This window comes from Erpetoichthys calabaricus, chromosome 2 (genome assembly GCF_900747795.2).
Source record: "Erpetoichthys calabaricus chromosome 2, fErpCal1.3, whole genome shotgun sequence".
In the NCBI taxonomy this organism is placed as follows: Eukaryota; Metazoa; Chordata; class Cladistia; order Polypteriformes; family Polypteridae; genus Erpetoichthys; species Erpetoichthys calabaricus.
In genome coordinates this window covers 58738789-58760074 of record NC_041395.2, presented here as the reverse complement: position 1 = coordinate 58760074, position 21286 = coordinate 58738789, and the positions used below count along the sequence as shown (strand labels likewise).

General features: G+C 37.9%; 1 protein-coding gene across 1 annotated transcript in view; it reads right to left on the bottom strand.

Moving 5' to 3' along the window:
- Positions 1-21286, bottom strand: part of mapk8ip1a (mitogen-activated protein kinase 8 interacting protein 1a) — a 277120-nt gene that overhangs the window by 160517 nt on the left and 95317 nt on the right. The window contains exon 2 of the mRNA XM_028793829.2: positions 1609-1723. Coding sequence (XP_028649662.1) covers positions 1609-1723 — 115 coding nt within the window. The remainder of the gene's footprint in view (positions 1-1608; positions 1724-21286) is intronic.

Here is a 21286-nt window from a genome sequence, read left to right as displayed (position 1 = left end):
CAGGATACAAACACACCACCACTTACTTATATTGAGTATTTTAGACAACAACATTTATTTCTATGGCACATTTTCATACAAATGATGTAGCTCAAAGTGCTTTACAAGTTGAAGAAAGAAAACAGAAAAAAATTTTAAAATTAGGCAATACTAATTAAGAAAGAATAAAGTAAGGTCCAATGCCTAGGGAGGACAGAAAAAAACAACAACAACAAAAAAAAAAAACTCCAGAGGACTGGAGAAGAAAAAACAAAATCTGCAGGGGTTCCAAGGCCTTTAGCATTTAGTAAACTAGGGTGCAGAATATTGACTTCTTTTTTCACGAAGATTGACAAGCATCCATTAGAAGAAAAGCAACAATAAAGTGTTCTTCTTATTTTTCTAAACATAACATTATGCATACATTAGACACAGTAGCAAAAGAGGAGTACAGGAAATGTTTTTAGGATAGGTAGAAGCGCCAGGACAAGTGTGTTGCTTTTCAAGAGGAGTATTTTGACAATGACTAAAATCGAGCTGCTGTAAGGTGTATAAGAAAGTTTTTTTTTTTTTTTTTACAATTCTTGCAATTTTTGGGTCACTCCTCATATATTTTGGGGCACATTCTATTACATATCTATGTTTTTACAAAATATATTCACCCTTCTTTACAATATCTTTATCTTTCAGTTTTATATTTTGTCATGTACTTTTGATTGGGGGAAATGAAACTTAGCCTAGTTTTAGCTTCTTCCAGGCATCAGGCCTGGAATTGTAGCAGCCCATCAAGGCATTCTGAACTGGCCATTACAAAGTGATAGGGAGTACATACTCTCCCTGAAGGATTTTTAACAAATTTAATAAAAAAATAATTTCTCTAACAAAAGCCAAGTATTGTCAACATCTTCTACATTTCTAACTGTTATAACTGGTCTTTTCTTACTGATGGGTCACACCAGTATTGTGCACCTTGTTGAATCAAAAGGCAAATATATAAAAGCACAATAAAGGAAGGATCCTATTCAGCCCAAAATATTTTACACATGAAGACCAGTGGAGCTCCAGGACTCTCCTCTCACTCTGTGTCTACGTCACATCTTTCTGTCACTCTACTGATTTAATTTGGCCATGCAGTCCAGTATCTTATGTGTTGTTGTATTGTATGTAGACTGCTAAACTGCAAGCACATTCTTTTACTGTTTTTTTTTTTCTGCTTTTATTGCAGGACAATACTTACAATAAAGGCTTCAATTTGTATTTACAGGTTTACATGATTTTATTCATAATGATTTGACTTTTGTTTAACAAGTAGCCTCTACTAGTACTATGAAAATAACTATATGAAATAAAAAATGACTGAGATGGAGTTTGCTACATCTATCTATTAATAGTTGTGTTTAGTTGCAGGTCAAATTTTAAAGTATCTTTATACGAAAAAATGTGCTCTTTCCACTATGTACAGGCCTGACTTCTTCCACCCTACTGCCTTAGAAATCAGATAGATAAAGGGTTTGACATAAATACTAGAGAAACAACTTCTTCCTGAAGAGTTACAAAATAGTCCTTCACTGCTTCTGCTGAAGGAGCCATTAAGTCACAAGCATTTCAACAATCACTTCTTTTTCCTACCTTGATGTCCAGGTGGTCATTGCAGTTCAGGCTCACCCCACATTCATCTGTAATCTCTGTTATCTCTGAGAGATCCTCATCCTCAAACTCTTCCAGGCTGATATCATGAGTAAGCCTGTTGAAAAAAAATGACTATTAGCAATATCAAAAATAAAAGAGGCAATTTGATACACAAATATACTTAAAATAAGGTTTTTATTTATCATGTAGGCCACGGGTGTCGAACGCCGGGGCTGGAGGGCCGCAGTGGCTGCAGGTTTTCATTATAACTCTTTTCCTAATCAGTGACCGGTTTTCACTGCTAATTAACTCCTTTTCTCTTAGCCCTGTCTTTAAGGATTCAGTTCTCTGAATTGATTTTTTTTTCATTAAATGACAGCCAAACAGAAATGAGATGTGAAATGAGCCAACAGATGACCAGCTAAACTGGGGCTTCAAACTCCAACCAATTTCACTCCAACCAACCTCTTAATTAGAAGCTGTTAATTAAACTTGTTATTTAATTCCACAGCTTGTTGCTGCTCTTATTCCTTCACAGCAGACATTTCCAAAACTGTTCCAAACATTTTCTGATTTTTTCTAAGAACACTGTCAAAATGTTTTGATGACCTGAGAGATCAGCGTTACTGAGACCTTCAACTTTCTTTATTTTCAGATATTGTGTGATGGACACAGGTGAGCTGGTCATGTGGCAGCTTGTTTTGTGTCTCATTATTGTTTGGCTGCTAGTTAAGGAAAGAGAAACATCTAAAGAGCCTGAGTCAAGTTAATTAAAATTAAGGCAAAAGAAATTCATTAACAGCAAAAACTGGTCACAAATGAAGAAGATGGTTAGAATGAAAACCTGCAGCCACTGCGGCCCACCAGGACCGGAGTTTGACACCCTTGCTGTAGGCTATCCAATAGAGAGAGATTTGCTACCTGTACTGCCATTATACAAACTAATGAATGACATGTTACTTATTCAGTAATCTGTCAGTGTTTCTGTGTGCGCAAAATTGGTTTATGTCACTTGGAAGTTAAATATGCTCCATGTATTATTTACATTTTTCAAGAATCCAGTTTTTGTAGTTTTTAGGTTTATGTTTAATTACAGAACTGTTGAAGAATTCTGTTGTTTGTTGCATTGTGCATTAATTGCTGTTTAACTGAAATACTGTAGACTTTCATATCATTTCCAAAAATATATTAAACAATGACCAGAACAGTTTCAGAGGTTAATGTGATCACCACATAAACTTCCACTCCCAGTTGATGTTACACATCTTTCTTTCCTGATGTTTATTTGGGTCTCCTTTGGACACTCCAGTTTTATTCATAGTGCGATGGCATGCTGTCAGATTAATGGAAACATGAGTGAGTGCACTCATACAGTATGTAGCCATAAAAAAACACCAAATACATTGTCAGTGCCAGTTTTCAGCAGCTACTAAATGTCAACAACTGGATAATAAAAATGTATGATATTTTATTTTGATCACAGGTACAACTGTTCTGAGTTACAACATGTATAAAAGCTCAATCTACAAGAGCTAAAATATCTTTCAGAGTTTGTCTCCAGCTAACAAAGATTATCAAAGTGCTCTCACTGATGTGAAAGCAGATTTGTCTGCTGTGAGTTTCAGGGGATTGCAGGAGGCAGTGGATACTCAGCCCAGATGTCTGCTCTTATTATCTTATTCGAAACACCCCATTTATTATGCAGCTATGTCCACAGCTTAAGATTAAAGTTGTCAGTTAAGTACTCTTTCCAGAATACCTGCTGCTCCAGTTTAAACACAATGTTGGAACTGCACAAATGTAAGGGAATCCAAACAATTTGATCTTCATAAATCAATAAATGACCCTCATGTCACCACTCTCACACTGAGATGTTTCCATCAGCATGGATTCTACATATTGAGGAGGAACAAACCAAGCCATAAAATTTGAAGATTATATCCAGAAAATCTTGGAAAGAATGAGAGTCAAGAGAGATGCTGACGTGGCATCAGACCAACTACTTACCATAGCCAAAATAAATGCAAAAATGAAGAAACACACAATCGGATGGGACACAAGAAAATCAAAATTCAATGTAGAATTCTTAAAGAAAATCCAACAATTCACAAAAAAATATTAAAGCAGCTTTAGAAGAAGTCAACAGTTTTAATTTCCTTGGTGTTATGGTGAACAAGAAGGGTGGAAGAGAAGGGATTATTAAAAAAGGGATAGGAAAAGCCAGAGTAGACTTCCAAGAACTCAAAAATGAATGGGATTTACAAAATATTAGTAAAACAGCTACAATCTATACATTCAAAGGTCAAAGCAGTGCTGTTATATGGCGTGAAGACTTTGCAAACTCAGAAGACAACTACGAAGAAGATCCATAATTTGACAGGATTTGACATGAAACCCACAATGATAGCAGAAACAAAGGAGATCAATCCAGGTCTTCAAAATGCTCAAAGACATTGATATCGTAGATCCAGCAAAATTCCTTCAACTTCACAGGGAATCACATACTCGGAAACAGGTGGAAATTAAGGGGAAATGCATTTAGGACTGAAGCCAGGAAGCACTTCTTTTTGCAAAGAGTTGCTGGAATATGGGAAAAAATAATGACCCATGTTGTTGAAGCAGAAACTTTGATACTTCGTATCTGGATGAGCTATTGGGACAGTTTAGCTATAGGCTACACAAAGAAGCTTCATGGATTGAATGGTCTCCTCTCATTTGTCAACTTTCTTATGTTCTAAATAAAAATGCCTTGAGGTACATGTTGAAAGAACACGAAATGAGAATTAAACATTTGGAAAAGATGGCACAAGACAAACTGAACTGGAGGCAGCCCCATCTTTTCTAGAAGACACAATAAAATAATAAATATTAAAATGGAACATAGCAAAGCTCACATACCTGTAGGCAAAGTCAAGTATCAACAAGACAATGTATATTCACTATGGGTGAGACAGCTGAATCAGTCAATCCCACCCATTTCTAAACATGCTTGATGCAGTACAGGGTCATGTTGATTCCTGGTGCATCATGTCAGGCCAATCAGAGTCTTCATTCGACCTAACACACATATCTTTGGGATGTAGAAGAAGTGTAAACCCCACATAGTGACCCGAATGGAATTCAAATCCATCTACCTGGACTCTTTAGGCAGCAGCACTAACCACCGTGCCACAATGCGGTATTCAAAGTGTCAATAACAACACGACAAATTATACCAGATGGGAATGGAAACCTGCAATTGTTGGAGCTGGAAGCTTTGACTCGAAGCAATATTGTATAATTAAAGAACACAAACAGTTTTTGTCTGCAGTATGTCCTTTGTTGCGGTGATGTTTGATAAACAAGCCAGCGAGGACATTTTTAGAATGCTTTTATTGTGCATGCTGTAATTTGATTAATGAGATCAATTACATGCTGTACTGCAGCCCTGCACAAAATACTGAATTGCTCTATGACCTGAAATAGCAACGCATTATTAGCAAGTTTCTTGGCTCTGTAAGATTTCAGCCAGTTTAATGCCACAATTGTAATTTTGTATATTTTAAATCAAAAAAGATATAAACCATATTTATGTACTTTTTAAAACACCATTAATGGTACATCAAAAATGTAAAATGAATGTCATTTTATTTCATTGGACAGAAATGTAATTAAATGCTGTATTTCCTTTTGTTGTAGAATTCCTTTTTATTTGTGCAGTGAAGTGTATGCTTTGTGTGTCCACACAGATCACAACTTAAAAACTTGATGCCATGGGTTCTAATGTTTATGTAAATTCCTACCCTACTATTTTAAACTTCACATGAACATATATTATATACTAGCTGTCCCCGCGTAGTAGTGAAACAGGACAAACTTTAAAAAGCAATAAACAAACAGATATTGCTAGCTAAGCAGAGGCAAGGTCCACTCTAAAACATGGCCAGAGGTAGACCGATTCAAACGGAGGCTGACGTGTGAGTGAGGAGAACCCTGCCCAGCTCTCTACTCCTGACGTCACGCTTCCTCCTCAGTCTCGGACTCAGATTAGCGCAAATATATCATCCTGCAAGCAAACTATGATACTTAGTGCAATGACAGAAGTTGCAAAATCAACTGGAATGTTCAAACAAACTATAGAAAAAAACCCAATCTAAATCCGTTAAGTGGTTCTCTCATGAAAAGCGGACAGACAGACAGATGTCTGATTTTAAATATATAGAGAAGTTGTGAGGAATGCCTAGTTGGTAAGAAGCAATGTCAGACAAAGTCACCATCACAATGACAAAGGGTAAGGCAAGAATTGCAGACAGCCTCCATGGAAAGAATGGAGCTATTCTGTAAATGCAGGTGAGGAATAATCCAGGGGCAGTGTGCTAGAAGCCCTTCTGAGGGCAGGGTACAGGAGCACTGTCATCAGGCTGCTCCATGACACTAGGGGAAAGGCAACCTACAGTGCCTATTAAAAGTTTCACCCCTTGAAAGATTTCACATTTTATTGTTATACGGTATTAAATCACAGTGGATTTTTATTGGGCTTTTTTCACATTGATCAACAGAAAAAAAGTCTCTTTAATGTTAAAAGGAAAACTGATTTCTGCAAAGTGGTCTGAATTACTTTACTAATATAAGGCACAAAATAATTGATTGAATAATATGACACCCAATCAATGGTGCAGCTAATTTTCTTTAGAAGTCAAAGAATTAGTTCAATAGAGATAACCTGTATGTAGTTAAGGGGCTTTAATTGATTGTAATATTAATGCAACTGATTCTGGAAGGGCCAATATATAAAGAGTCAGTATGGTTGCCTGATCAGCTCAATGAAGACAACAAGAACATCCATAACAACTCCATAAAAAGGAGGTTGCGAAGCACAGGACAGGGGTTGGAGGCAAGAAAATATCCAAGTCACTGAAAATCCTTTTAATTTAGTCATTAAGAAATGGAAAGAGTATGGCACAGCTGTAAATCTGACTAGAGCAACCTGTCCACAAAAACTGAGTGATCATGTAAAAAGAACACTAGTGAGGGAGGCCATGAAGAGACCTATGATAGCCCTGAAGCCACAGTGGCTAAGCCTGGAGAGAATGTGCAGACAACTGCTGTCTCGGTGCATCAACAGTCATGGCTTTATAGGAGAAAGAGAAAGCCACTGTTAAAAAATACACCTGAAATCTGGCTAGTGTTTGACAGAAGGCACATGGGAGACTCTCGAGTCAACTAGAAGAACGTTCTATGGTCTGATGACAGAAACTTGAGACTTTTGGCTGTCAGACTAAAGGCCATATTTGAACACTACACGTTTTAAAAAAAACACATCATCCTTGGCACGAAGCATGGTGGTGGCAGCCTCCGGTTGCTTATCTGCAGCAAGCCCAAGAAGTTTTGTGAGGATAAAGCAGAGACCACTTGAGTGCAGAGCCATGAGAAAAGTGGGACAAAAGCTTAAACTGTAGAGGTGGAAGGCAAGGAAGGGAATGCTTTGTGTGATACTGTAATGGATGAGCCACCTCCCTTAACATACCAGGGTTCAATAAGATTTTAAGATAATCCCTCCCTTTAATTATTTTTATTAAATAAATGTGCCATTTTGTTAACCTTTTGCCCTTGTGTGGGTTGTCCTGAAGACCCTCTATCATGGTATATGTGTGTGTATGTGTGCATTATATTTCAGCTTTTTAAACTACTATGGTGCTTGTTAGAAAGGCATGAGCTATTAACCATAAATAAAGTGTCTACTGGGATAGCTGGGAAGCAGCAGATAAGAAGCTGCCTTAAGAGAGGAGCTCAGAAAACCAGCACAACCATAATACATGGTATATGGATCCAGAGAGGACAATGAAGCCATTTATTTCTGCTTATTTTTACAGTAGGGCATTGTTTCAGACAACACACTCTTATGTCTGTTGTAAAAAGTAAAGTGGGAAAACCCCAAGAGAGTACCAGCTAACTGTGCCATTCTTTTATTAGTATAGTAAAATTATTCTTAAAGGAATACTGTACTCCACCTAAAAATATTCTTTTATTTATATGTTACTTACTCCATGTACTTTATAGTGAAGGCCGAGAACATTTTTTAATGTCATGTTTTCATGCAGAATGTAGGGAAAAAAGTTTATGACATAATAAAAGTCATAAGGGGCCAATGCTGTATAACAGCAAATATTATGAAAAAAAGAAAAATCTCTTGTTGCTTATGTCACATAATCCATGTCAGTTACCTAGTCATATGTTCAAAATGTGGAAAACACATGCTTTTATGCTAAAATAATACTAAATAGATGCTACCAGAATACTAGTAAACTAAAGCACCATGGGACTAACTTTTTGAATTGAGGATCTGCCTCCCCCCATCATTCATTGGTCAGGAGTCATGTCATCAGTTCAAAAAGTGACTCCCTTTAGACTTTAGTTTACTGTTTACAATGTGTGCTGATTGTTCCAGAAGTAACTATTCAACAATTTGTAAGCAGAAAAGCATGCATTATGTTTTGAGCATACAACTGACTAACAGACATGTGGATAATTTGATACAAGTAATGTGAGATATTTTTGTTTTCTCTTTTCCATGGACGTTTTTCACATAATTTTTTTGTCGGCCACCACTACAAAGTACACAGGTAACTGAGGTTGAGAGATATGGCCTTAATAAGAAAATCTCTCTTACGATTTTAGTCAACTTTTATCTTAAAAAAAAAAAAAAACTCAAAGAAAAAATAATACTGAAATATGTTTGAGTTTCATCTTAGAAATAAAAAGAACGTTTAAGAATATCAACAAGCATTTTTGATAGCTTTTTTGTTTTGTACAAAAAGGTAGGTGAAAGAAGTGGCTTTAGACTTGGAATTGTCAGGAAACAACACAATCAACAATAGAAAATTAATGAGCCTTTCACAGTATCTGTCAGCTATGCCAATTGTACAAAAATGCCAGAGACACAGGAATATAATGGATGAAATGAAACACATAATGCAGGGAAGCGTACAAAATAAAAGAGTAACATCTCTTTCCAGTTCAGCGTGTATTAAGTAGGATGCTCTTGCCCAGCTCTCCAGCTCACATCCTCCCCCAGCTCCTGCTCTTATCATTGTTTATTTCTACTCAATTGTGTAGGTCACTCTCCAGTTCCATCATGTGATGCACAAGGCTTTTACTCTCACAGGAACAAGAAAAGGCACTTCATCATATATGTGTAGTCTAACTGGGGCTGCCACCTTTTCAGGTAACTCTTTGATCATGTAGGTCATTTTGACATAGTACTCCCATTTTTACAGACGCATTTGCAAGGCTTACACCTTATTTTTGTGCCAGGATGCTACTCAATTTGGTATGTTTGCTTTTCCTTAAAGTTACTGGATCTAGTAAATGTCTTAGGCAGCCTGGTGTATTGCCATTAATGAAACGCTAGAGGTAGCACAGCTTCCTTGGTGAAAACGGTAGTACAAATAGCATAGAAGCTTTCACCCAGGGGTTAGCGACATGGAGGTTATTTATTTAGAAGGAGGACAGAGGTACTAGGTGGGAGATGAAATGAAATGAATTATACCGTGACACAGTAAGGGGTGTTAAAGGCCTTACTGTTCATGATACTCCCTGATAACACTGTTTCTTCTTACCAACTTCTAAACTTGTGGGAAAAGTCTTTTATGTACAGCTGGCCAGCCTTCCGATTTATGTCAGTTTTGAAATCAGAGCCACACAGTCAATTTCACTGCAATTAGGTCATAAATGTCCTTGTTTAAACGCACCTGAGGGCAGCTCTATCTTACAGACAGACCTCAGTATGTGCGTCTCAGGAACTTCATGTCTGACATTGTGGTCAGCAACACAGGAGCACCACAGGGGACTGTACTTTCTCCGGTCCTGTTCAGCCTATATACATCGGACTTCCAATACAACTCAGAGTCCTGCCACGTGCAAAAGTTCGCTGACGACACTGCTATCATGGGCTGCATCAGGAGTGGGCAGGAGGAGGAGTATAGGAACCTAATCAAGGACTTTGTTAAATGGTGCGACTCAAACCACCTACACCTGAACACCAGCAAAACCAAGGAGCTTGTGGTGGATTTTAGGAGACCCAGGCCCCTCCGCGATCATCAGAGGTGACTGTGTGCAGAAGGTGCACACCTATAAATACCTGGAAGTGCAGCTGGATGATAAATTGGACTGGACTGCCAATACTGATTCTCTGTGCAAGACAGGACAGAGCCAACTATACTTCCTTAGAAGGCTGGCGTCCTTCAACATCTACAATAAGATGCTGCAGATGTTCTATCAGACGGTTGTGGCGAGTGCCCTCTTCTACACGGTGGTGTGCTGGGGAGGCAGCATAAAGAAGAAGGACACCTCACGTCTGGACAAACTGGTGAGGAAGGCAGGCTCTATTGTTGGCATGGAGCTGGACAGTTTGACATCCGTGGCAGAGCGACAGGCGCTGAGCAGGCTCCTGTCAATCATGGAGAATCCACTGCATCCACTGAACAGTATCATCTCCAGACAGAGGAGCAGCTTCAGCCACAGACTGCTGTCACTGTCCTGCTCCACTGAAAGACTGAGATCGTTCCTCCACCACACTATGCGACTCTTCAATTCCAACGTTAACATTATACAAAGTTATTGTGTGTTATACCTGCATATTTATCACTCTTTAATTTAATATTGTTTTTTATCAGTATGCTGCTGCTGGAGTATAAAGTATCTATCTATCTATCTATTACATACTTGTTTGTCTCATCACTCATAAGCTGAAAGGCACTTTCTGAAAAAAAAGAAAAAAAAAACATATCCAAATCAGAGTCCGATAAGTCAGAGTCCAATTCAGCAATAATACACAAAAACTAAAAAATAAATAAATGCACATAGGGTATTTTGCTTTATGCATTTGCTTCACTCTTTCGCCTAATGTCGATGCCATTCTAGACATTGTTTACACTACTCACGCACATGCAGGGATTCAACGTCAAGTCTAAGTCTAACAGTCCTCCTAGAAAAGATGGTCTTCCTATCTAACTTAACGGTGAATTTTATCGACGTTTACAGCTGATTGTCACTCTCAACATCCACCCTCAACCCCTGCTCTTGACAAAAGTCGACATCCACCCTAAAAGAGTTAATAAAATATGTGATTGTTGCTGTACTTGTGCCTCATTGTTTCTGCAAAGTGCTGGGCTCAATAGCTGGAACTTAAAAAACATACAACATTTTATAGCATATAGTTACTCTTCCCTCTATGAGTACATATCACAAGACTGAAATGCTTTAAAAACACAGTGATGGAAGACTTATTAAAGAAGCTAAATAAGCTGAGATTGTTTGAGGATATGGAAAACAGAATCGGAGCTTGAATTTCAGGGTGGAATTGTGATAACAGAGAACTTCTTTAAAGATCCTGCACAGTTTACTTAATAAATTAGATAGATAGATAGATAGATAGATAGATAGATAGATAGATAGATAGATAGATAGATAGATAGATAGATAGATAGATAGATAGATAGATAGATAGATAGATAGATAGATAGATAGATAGATAGATAGATAGATAGATAGATAGATAGATAGATAGATAGATAGATAGATAGATAGATAGATAGATAGATAGATAGATAGATAGATAGATAGATAGATAGAGATCAGAATTAACAATAAATAATTCACAATGTTGTTACCATTGCATAGAATTAAAAATGACAACAAAGAGGATTGGTAAATAATAAAAAGAACCATACACACTTCTGATAAGAAAAATATTTTTGCAATCATCTTCAGAATATAATGGTGTTGTAAAAATATACAACATGTAAATGGCATGTAAAAATGGAGAACTGCGACAAAATCAGCGGTCCCATATGTCACGTTCATTTCAAAATAAAATGAATGACTTTGTGTTTCAGAATCCATACACTGGCTGGACACGCATTTGTCTCATTTCATATTGTAGTTTTAAAACTAAAGAATAACACAGACCAGTCTGATGATACAATGTCTGATTCAGCTGCATGTGGAGCTGTGGGGAGTGGGAGATAAGCCAAAGATGAAGCCCATGCAAAAACTTTTCATATGATGAGTGCTGAGTGCCATGGGCGAAGGTTAAGCACAGGTGCATTGGTGCTAAAGAGACATAAAAAGGAGTTTACAGGAAAATACAACAACTGAAGCACCTTTAGGAGTGATTACAGCCCGGAGTCTTCTTGCGTCTCACACAACAAGCTTCATACATCTGGATTTGGGGATTTTCAGCCATTCTTCTCTGCAGATCCTCTTTAGAGCCCTCAGTTTAAATGGAGATCATTAGTGGATAACTATTTATCAGGTTTCAGAGTTGTTCCTAACCCACTCTTGTTTCGTCTTTGCTTTCGATTAGTATCATTGTCCTGTTGGAAGGTGAACATTAGGTCATAGCTTAGTTTTTTTTTCTGACATGCAGTGTGTATTGTGGGACATTTCTGTGCCGTTCTAAATGGTATCCAGCCAATTCAATTTCCCACAGATGAATTCCAGTCAAGTTCTGTTTATACTGTGCTATTGCGATAATATTTCAGCAAGGATGTTTGTTTTGTGTCTTTATTGTACATTTTTAAATTTATTTCTACCTGTATCTGAGCCAATGTTATGTTCTATGTGTTTTGTGGGTGGTTCCCCAATAGGTGGGGGCACCTGCCAATCACTGCAAGGGACTGCCCTCCACCCTAAAAATCAGGAGGGTCTGCCTCAGCTTCTGGTGGTTCATTGTGAATGCACCAGACAGTCGATGAGTTTACTTGTTTTAATTTTTATTCTGTGATTTTCAGAAATTCTGAATTTTCAATCTTCTGCATTGTTCTTGCTTTTGTACCTGGATTCTATATTTGAACTGTGTTTGCTTTGCATTGCCTTATTTTTATGCCCTTTTTGTTCTTCAGAACTTCACAGTATTAAAGAGGATTTTTTATGAAAAAAAAATACAAATATTTTTAATAAATATTTTGTGTTTTACCGCACATCTAAACAGGGTTTGATGGTAATATCCCCCCTTAGTGGCCATTTTCAGAACTGCTTTTGGGACTAACACGTTTTGGGACTCCTAGTTCATAACAATTGCAAGGAATTACAATGATGAACAATTACAACTGCACTAAATAGTAATTAGGGATACCATAACTTAAGAGCAGTTGTCCACATTTCCTATGGAGCTTCTGAACTCTTCTGACAACCTGTGCGCAAACAATTTTGAAGGTTATGTATGATTTATTTCTGAGCTTCATCTGGTACTCCTGTTGGTACTTCAAATAATATTCAGCAAAAAATAAACTGGAATGGAATAGAAGCAATCTTCCACTTATTAAGTACTGCTGCAGACAACATTTTTTTCTGGCAGTATCAGCAGAGCTCATTATACCCTAAGGATGTAATCTGACATTAGGCATCAGAAAAGAAGGCAGTCGTAATGTTTCTCCTTGAAATGCTCAGCTAATTTTCCATCAATCCCTGGGGGAAAAGACCTTAAGCATGCACAAAGTTAATTTGTAATTTATTTTGCACTGAACTGCGTACTCACAATTGTTGGTAAAAAAAAAAAAAAAGATTTTGAGGCTTTCGTTCACAAATATAAAGAGTTGCTCACAACGTGTGTGCTATTTGAAATGCTTTTAAGAAGCAGTAACTCCCCCCCAGTAATTTCATATTGGCCATCTTAACTGGACTCTCTTCTTTTGCATTTAAATAAAAGGAGTCTCATCTTAAAAATTGCAATAAGTGTAGAGGCTCTCAATAAGACTCACAGCTGCAGTCTCTTTACAGAAGTGTGTGTTGTTCTGTAGAGAGTGTGCCCAGCTTACAAGAGGATTCCAAGAGTCGAGTCTGCATACCAATAGGATTGCTAAGCGTAGTGGTAGTTCTTACAATAAGCCTCCAGGTGCTAAAAATAGTGAGAATGGCAACAGGAAGGGTCTTCCACATGAAAGTATGAAAATATACAGGCCAGCAGGAGGCAGTAAACCATATATACAGTAAGTGCTGTAGAAAATGACATGTTAAGGGTACCAGCATGACGGAAAGGGAGTTGGCTGTCAAAATTACCTTTACCTAGCACTACAAGCAAGGCCAGATTAAGACCTCCTTAGGCCCCAGGGTGTCGCTGGTTGCCTGAACTCCCACTTCCAATATCCCAAGACCTCTATGAGCCCCAGGGGGTTGCTGGTCAACCCATCTCCTACCTCCTATACCTCTCATCAAAAATACACCCACTAGACACAGGTATGTACTAACAGATTATGAACATCACATATATCAATAACAAATCATATACAGAGATTAAAGTAGATAAAACATCCAAATCTTCATGCAACTTAACATTATTTTTTGTTTATTAGTGTATTACAATAAATGTAACAAATTAATTGATGAGTGCAAAATTACATTTACGGAGAAATCAAGTTTATTCCAATAGTACTGTTAATGAACATCAATTAAACATTTTTTAAAGTCCTATGCCACCTTCGGGCATATATGTAACTGTTTACTTTGGGTTTGCAGCAAATAATTGCAAGCAAAATGACACCTTTTATTGGCTAACTAAAAAGATTACAATATGCAAGCTTTCGAGGCAACTCAGGCCCCTTCTTCACTTGCATATTGTAATCTTTTTAGTTAGCCAATAAAAGGTGTCATTTTGCTTGGCTTTTCTCTACATTCATAATGGCTAACACGGTACAACACCCTAGTACTACAGCAAATACAATAAAAGATCTGAGGTGAGACCAGAAGAGAAGTGCTGGATGTTTACATTCACAGGATTTAAAGGCAGACAGGTGAAAGTGCATAGGACATCACAGAGAAGTCTGTTACAGTGACATCAAGAGAAGCTGCCAACTGTAACTGTCGTAACATTTGAGTTTGGTGTGTCATATATCCTGCAGTGAGTGGCCTTGTTGTCGTCCACCTTGTTGTTCACATCACTGTATGTCGCTGTTGTTGGACTGCACATTGCTGCTAAACATATAGAAGTGCGATATTAACCTTTTCCTATCTACAACTTCAATCTTATTTTTTTCAACTGCAGTATTTACGATTTAAATCTCTCTATTATTAAAAGAAATCTTGGGATGGAGACGAGATGTGATCTTCTCGGAATAGAATTTGACATCCTGCGAGAGACACTTTGACATACCACAAGACAAAGCAGTGAGACCAAAGGGCCGCTGCTGTACAGGCTTTTAAATGATCGTCGCGCAGTGCGACAAGCAGAACATACACCTCAGCAACAGCAGCACAAAGCCAGCAGCTGATCTGTCCTCATCTCCTTAGCGAGCGTTTAGCTCCCCCACTTCACAACGTGAGCGAGAGAGACGCAAAGTAGCAGGAGGGTAGCGCGCCTCTGGGGGGGTTGAGCGAAGCGATCGAGACATGATCATCTCGGAAAGACACTTTGACGACACGCAAGACTACACATTACAACCTTAGGAAGCAAAACCCGTGAGACGGTGACTTTTGCACGTCACACCCTACTTACAAACAATTTAAAACAAGTTCACAGACATCTAACCTAGCAGTTGTTGGAATGCTTTTGGCAGACACACTTCATGTGCTCCCAGCTCTTAAACAAATGACAACCGACAAGCAGAACACGCAGCTCACCAGAAGCAGCAGCAAGCCAGCAGATGATCTGACCGCATCTCCTTAGCGTGTGTTCAGCACCCCCCTCCCCTTACAACGCGAGCAGAGTTATACGTCCTGCGAGAAAGAAATTTAACCACACCCGGGGACAGAAATAAAGGACAAGTATTGTTTTTACAAAAGTTTTAAAATAAAAGTGAAAATAGTGCATATGTAACAATTCCCATGAAAATAACAATCTTTTTAAATTGTATATCAAATAAACCAAACCTGGGGGTGGGCGAGCAAAGCGAGCAGGGGGCAGAGCTCCCTAGTATTAATTATTTCCAAGTTCTTGTTCAAGTCATCTTTTTCAAGTTGCAAATATCAGTTTTCAGCAAACTGCCTTTTGCTTCTCTTTATCTTTCACTTTTCTTTTCTCTATACCAGTGAGCTCTTATTTTAAATGATCATTTTGACTTCTTTCTCTCTTGACAAATTTTCATATCAAATATATGATCTCACAAAAGTGAATTAGTAGGCACCTGCTCTGACTGTGCCTCACCCATTTCAAAAAGACAGCTTTTTATTTAAGCCATGCTTGGATAAGTCTATAATCATAAGGATTCAAGTGGAGTAGGGTGTGTGCTGGATGGCGAGTTGCTGTGCGGAACTTTTCTCATTTACTATGCATTATTTCTTACATATGCTGAAGCCCCTTTGTCAGCAGAGCACCAAGGAGTGCACCCAAGTCACCCTGATGATAGACTTGTCCATGACTACAAGTGAAGTGCAGTGCAATATGCATCTTGGCATCAGTGTGAAAACTCTCAAACATTCTTGTAATTAGTTGTGCACTGACATTCATTTAGGGTGACAGTTACCACAACTGAGCAGTAGCAAAACTTCAGCAACTACACTCCTTAAATGTGACATACCTTTCTCTCTGAAACTTGCTGTGAGTTGTTTCGGGATGCAAATATGATCTACCCTCACCTCTAATACAAATGCATTCCCATAATTCTCACCCCTTTCTAAAAACATCAATGTAGAGAAAACAGTGTTTGAACATTCTTCTTCTTATAATAAGTTAGAAACTGTAATTATGTTTATGAGAATTATTTATGAACGTTTTGAAGTCACTTCAGATTTTTTATCTGACACTTCCTGACTCACTGGAATGAGAAAACCCCCACATATGATGTACTGTTTGAGTCGCCTTGATGCTTTTTGTTGAAGTTCCGCCCTATTTTGGCCCTCTAGACTCGAAAAAACCCTTATTTTAGACCTGTTTGGACCATGTTGTATGCAGGAAATTTCATCCTTATGATAAAGAATAAACCAATTAGTGGCTTCCACAAAGATAAGCAGAATGACTTGAAGTTGCTCTTGGCACATCAACCGACCCCAAGGGTTCACTCCATAATGGGATACAAGGGGTCAAAGATACTTCTTTTCACAACTTAGAAAACATTGTTGTATCGGCATTTGGGGTGACATTGAATGCTATTTTTAGGATGCTGATCATAAACATAATTTTTGATATTTAACTCTTTACTGATAGTCCTAGCCCTCTAAGTGACACTCCCAGAAGGTTAAAAATAACAAACTACAAACATAAGCACATGGGGTATCATTTTAGATTATTTCAAGCCCAGTGATTATGATTATGTCTTTTTTCTATTACAATCAAGAATATTTAGACTTTAAATGTTTAAATTGAAGGACATATTTAATATGTCAAATACAGTCATATGAAAAAGTTTGGGAACCCCCTCTCAGCCTGCATAATAATTTACTCTACTTTCATCAAAAAAGATAACAGTAGTATGTCTTTCATTTCCTAGGAACATCTGAGTACTGGGGTGTTTTCCGAACAAAGACTTTTAGTGAAGCAGTTTTTAGTTATATGAAATTAAATCAAATGTGAAAAACTGGCTGTGCAAAAATGTGGGTCCCCTTGTAATTTTGCTGATTTGAATGCATGTAACTGCTCAATACTGATTACTTGCAGCACCAAATTGGTTGGATTAGCTCGTTAAGCCTTGAACTTCATAGACAGGTGTGTCCAAGCATGAGAAAAGGTATTTAAGGTGGTCAATTGCAAGTTGTGCTTCCCTTTGACTCTCCACTGAAGAGTGACAGCATGGGATCCTCAAAGCAACTCTCAAAAGATCTGAAAACAAAGATTGTTCAGTATCATGGTTTAGGGGAAGGCTACAACAAGCTATCTCAGAGGTTTAAACTGTCAGTTTCAACTGTAAGGAATATAATAAGGAAATGGGAGGCCACAGGCACAGTTGCTGTTAAACCCAGGTCTGGCAGGCCAAGAAAAATACAGGAGCGGCATATGCGCAGGATTGTGAGAATGGTTACAGACAACCCACAGATCACCTCCAAAGACCTGCAAGAACATCTTGCTGCAGATGGTGTATCTGTACATCATTCTACAATTCAGTGCAATTTTCACAAAGAACATCTGCATGGCAGGGTGATGAGAAAGAAGCCCCTTCTGCACTCACGCCACAAACAGAGTAGCTTGTTGTATGCAAATGCTCATTTAGACAAGCCAGATTCATTTTGGAACAAAGTGCTTTGGACTGATGAGGCAAAAATTGAGTTATTTGCTCATTACAAAAAGCACTTTGCATGGTGGAAAAAGAACACCGCATTCCAAGAAAAACACTTGCTATCTACTGTCAAATTTGGTGGAGGTTCCATCATGCTGTGGGGCTGTGTGGCTAGTTCAGGGACTGGGGCCCTTGTTAAAGTCGAGGGTCGGATGAATTCAACCCGATATCAACAAATTCTTCAGGATAATGTTCAAGCATCAGTCACAAAGTTGAAGTTATGCAGGGGTTGGATATTCTAACAAGACCATGACCCAAAACACAGTTCGAAATCTACAAAAGCATTCATGCAGAGGAGAAGTACGATGTTCTGGAATGGCCATCACAGTCCCCTGATTTGAATATCATCAAAAATCTATGGGATGATTTGAAGCAGGCTGTCCATGCTCGGCAGCCATCAAATGTAACTGAACTGGAAAGACTTTGTATGGAAGAATGGTCAAAAATACCTCAATCCAGAATCCAGACATTCATCAAAGGCTAAAGGAGGCGTCTAGATGCTGTTATATTTGCAAAAGGAGGCTCAACTAAGTATTGATGTAATATCTCTGTTTGGGTGCCCAAATTTATGCACCTGTCTAATTTTGTTATGATGCATATTGCATATTTTCTGTTAATCCAATAAACTTAATGTCACTGCTGAAATACTACTGTTTCCATAAGGCATGTCATATATTAAAAGGAAGTTGCTACTTTGAAAGCTCAGCCAATGATAAACAAAAATCCAAAGAATTACAAGGGGTCCCCAAACTTTTACATATTATTATATGACTGTATATTATGCAACTATTCTTTTTTATTATGTACTTCTACCTTATGAAATAAGTCATTGTCTTTCTTATTAACATCCGAAATTACAGAGATTTGCACCAATTAATTCTTTTTCAATTTAAAATTTGTAAGTATGCCTTTTTTGTGGGTAGTTTTATTGCAATTTAATGAAAAATTGGTATGTATTGCTATTTTATAGCAAAAAGATGCTCCTTATATCCATTTATCATTAAACCTTGCCCTCCTTTCAGAGAATAATATGTTACATGATGACTATTTTATGTATGTGACAATGGGCAGAGGGATTATTAACAATATGGCTGCCTCATGCATAGATTGTCCCTAAATGGTGGTGATCATCCAAGAAATTAACACAAAATGGTGTTGCCATTGAGTATGACTTTGAGTATCCTTGTGTACGCCTCTGACCCTACTATCTGTATCTGTTGCTATACCACTTTTATTATACAACAGTCACATGATAGGAACAGAAAACATAAACTGGGAGACATAGTTTTTGCTATTCTTGAACATTACCTTTGCTACCACCAATTCTAGCATCCCTTTTGCAGGTCATTTTTGGCTATTATTTCTAGTGTTTCTATGCTTTGTCTTTCATGACAGCATGTTGCTCTGCAGTCCTCTGACTCAGCTTCATTTTCAAAAGAGTTTTAGCAGAAGGGTTGTACTTTGCAAACATCTACCCCTATGGCGCATCTGGTTGGCGTATGCCTGAACATAGAAATGTGGGGAGGAGAGCCTCTTTAGGATTATGGCTACAGTGTTGCAGTACATGCTGGATAAGATAGTAGAGGTTACTAACAGTGATAGCCTGTATGGCTTTGCCTAAGAAATTGTGCCATTAAAACTGGGGGAGGCTTTGCAAGGAAACTTGGAGGTAGGCTCTCACAATGGGATAGAATAATGGAAGGACTGTGGGAAATGATGGGTTACTGAAGGTGGGGTCCTCTATCTATGATGTGTCAGAATGGAAATCTTATGCATTTCATATGACTCTTTGTTGACCCTTATATGGATTCCTCAATCTCAGGTTAGCCTGGTTCTTCATTTAAAATCTAAAGTCCAGGATTGTAGAGATGCTAGGGGCCAGTAGAGAGTAAAAAATCCAAAGCAGTTCCTGGTAGCAGATGGCATTTCTTAGGATGTCTTAGGATGTCCTTATTAGTGGTTCCTGGCTTGGACTTCAAAGACCCTCACAAAAAGACTCTAAATGAGTGTGAAATTAAAAAGAGAAAATTAGATTAGGTAGAACGGACAATGTTAAGAATGTTAATAAGGAGCACTCAACTGGTGCAGAAAAAAAATGATAAAAGAAGCTGAGCAAGTAGACACAGAAAGCAGGGCAAGATCCGGGTAAGTTATCACTCGGAAGGCAAGTTAACCAGCCATCTTAGCAGCTGAATAGCATAAAGAACAAAGTACAGGAAGGCGCAGCAGTGGCTGCAGGGTTTTTGTATTGTTGTTCTATTGCACATTGCACAAGGTTGGGATGTCACAAATGATATGTCTTTTTATTGGTATATTCATTTTTTTGGCAAAATAATGCTTTTTATTTCATTCCTCTTAACATCATTTGGTTTCCCTAGTGATCACAATAGAAGACAGATAAACTTCAGTAATTGTAATTCAATTCCAGAGAGATGTTAGCCTCTGGTTAGCACACCCCATAAATTCCCTAATCTGGATAATTGTGGGAAACAGTAATTTGTGTAGAGAAAACAACCTTCACTGCTTACCAACTGTAAAGCAGCTCGATGGCTTTTATCATGTCTCAACCTTGGCGCTCCAAAGCCTTGCTGAACAGTGCATACTGGTCTGGTGCTGCACCTACAAACTGATCTTGAGGCTTAATCTGTCAGTACTATTGCTAACTTATAAAAAAGCACCTTTATACTTCAGACTTTAATCTATTTTATCTTAGACATTCAAAAATTCCCTTAGATTTTTTTAATGGACGTGCAGTTTATGCTCATGGATTTATTGCTTATTCTTGTTTATAGTGTCCTTAAGGGTGGTTTAAATCATTTTCTGGTATTCTTTGCTAAATAAGGTGGCCTATAAAGTAAAGACTTATTAGTTGATGTAGGAAGACTTAGAAGGAAATACATTAAAGCGGTTAGGAATGTCTGTCAAATATTAATTATAAAACAGTGTTTCCCATGACGCTTTGCTTCTTATGCAAATCACACTCTTGGGGTTTGACTAACAAGTAGTTTCTGACTACTTGAAATGGCTCAGGCGTTAAAACTGCTGCCTCACAGATTTATAGCAATAATAATTATAGTCATGTCAAAGTAGTATTAGCAATAATGTAAAATAATAACAATAATAATAAGGCATCTTATTTGTATAAGTGCCTTTCATGACACTCAAGGACACTGCACATATCTAAGATAAAACACCCTTAGGTTCAAATTCTGTTTGTGTTTAATTTGCTTATATTTGCCTTTTTTGTTTCCTTCCCAGTTCTCCCATTTCCTTCTCACATCCCAAGGACATGCAGGTTAAGTTAATGGACAGCACTAAACTGGCCCAGTATGTACGCTGGATTGCTTCTTGCCTTGTGAACAGACCTATTGGAATAGGCTGAATAGAACTGAATAAGCAGATTATAAAACAGATGGCAAGACGGACATAGTGGATCTTGTATTAACAGCATTTCGGCAACATGTTGACTCGTTTTTCAAGTAATGATGTATATC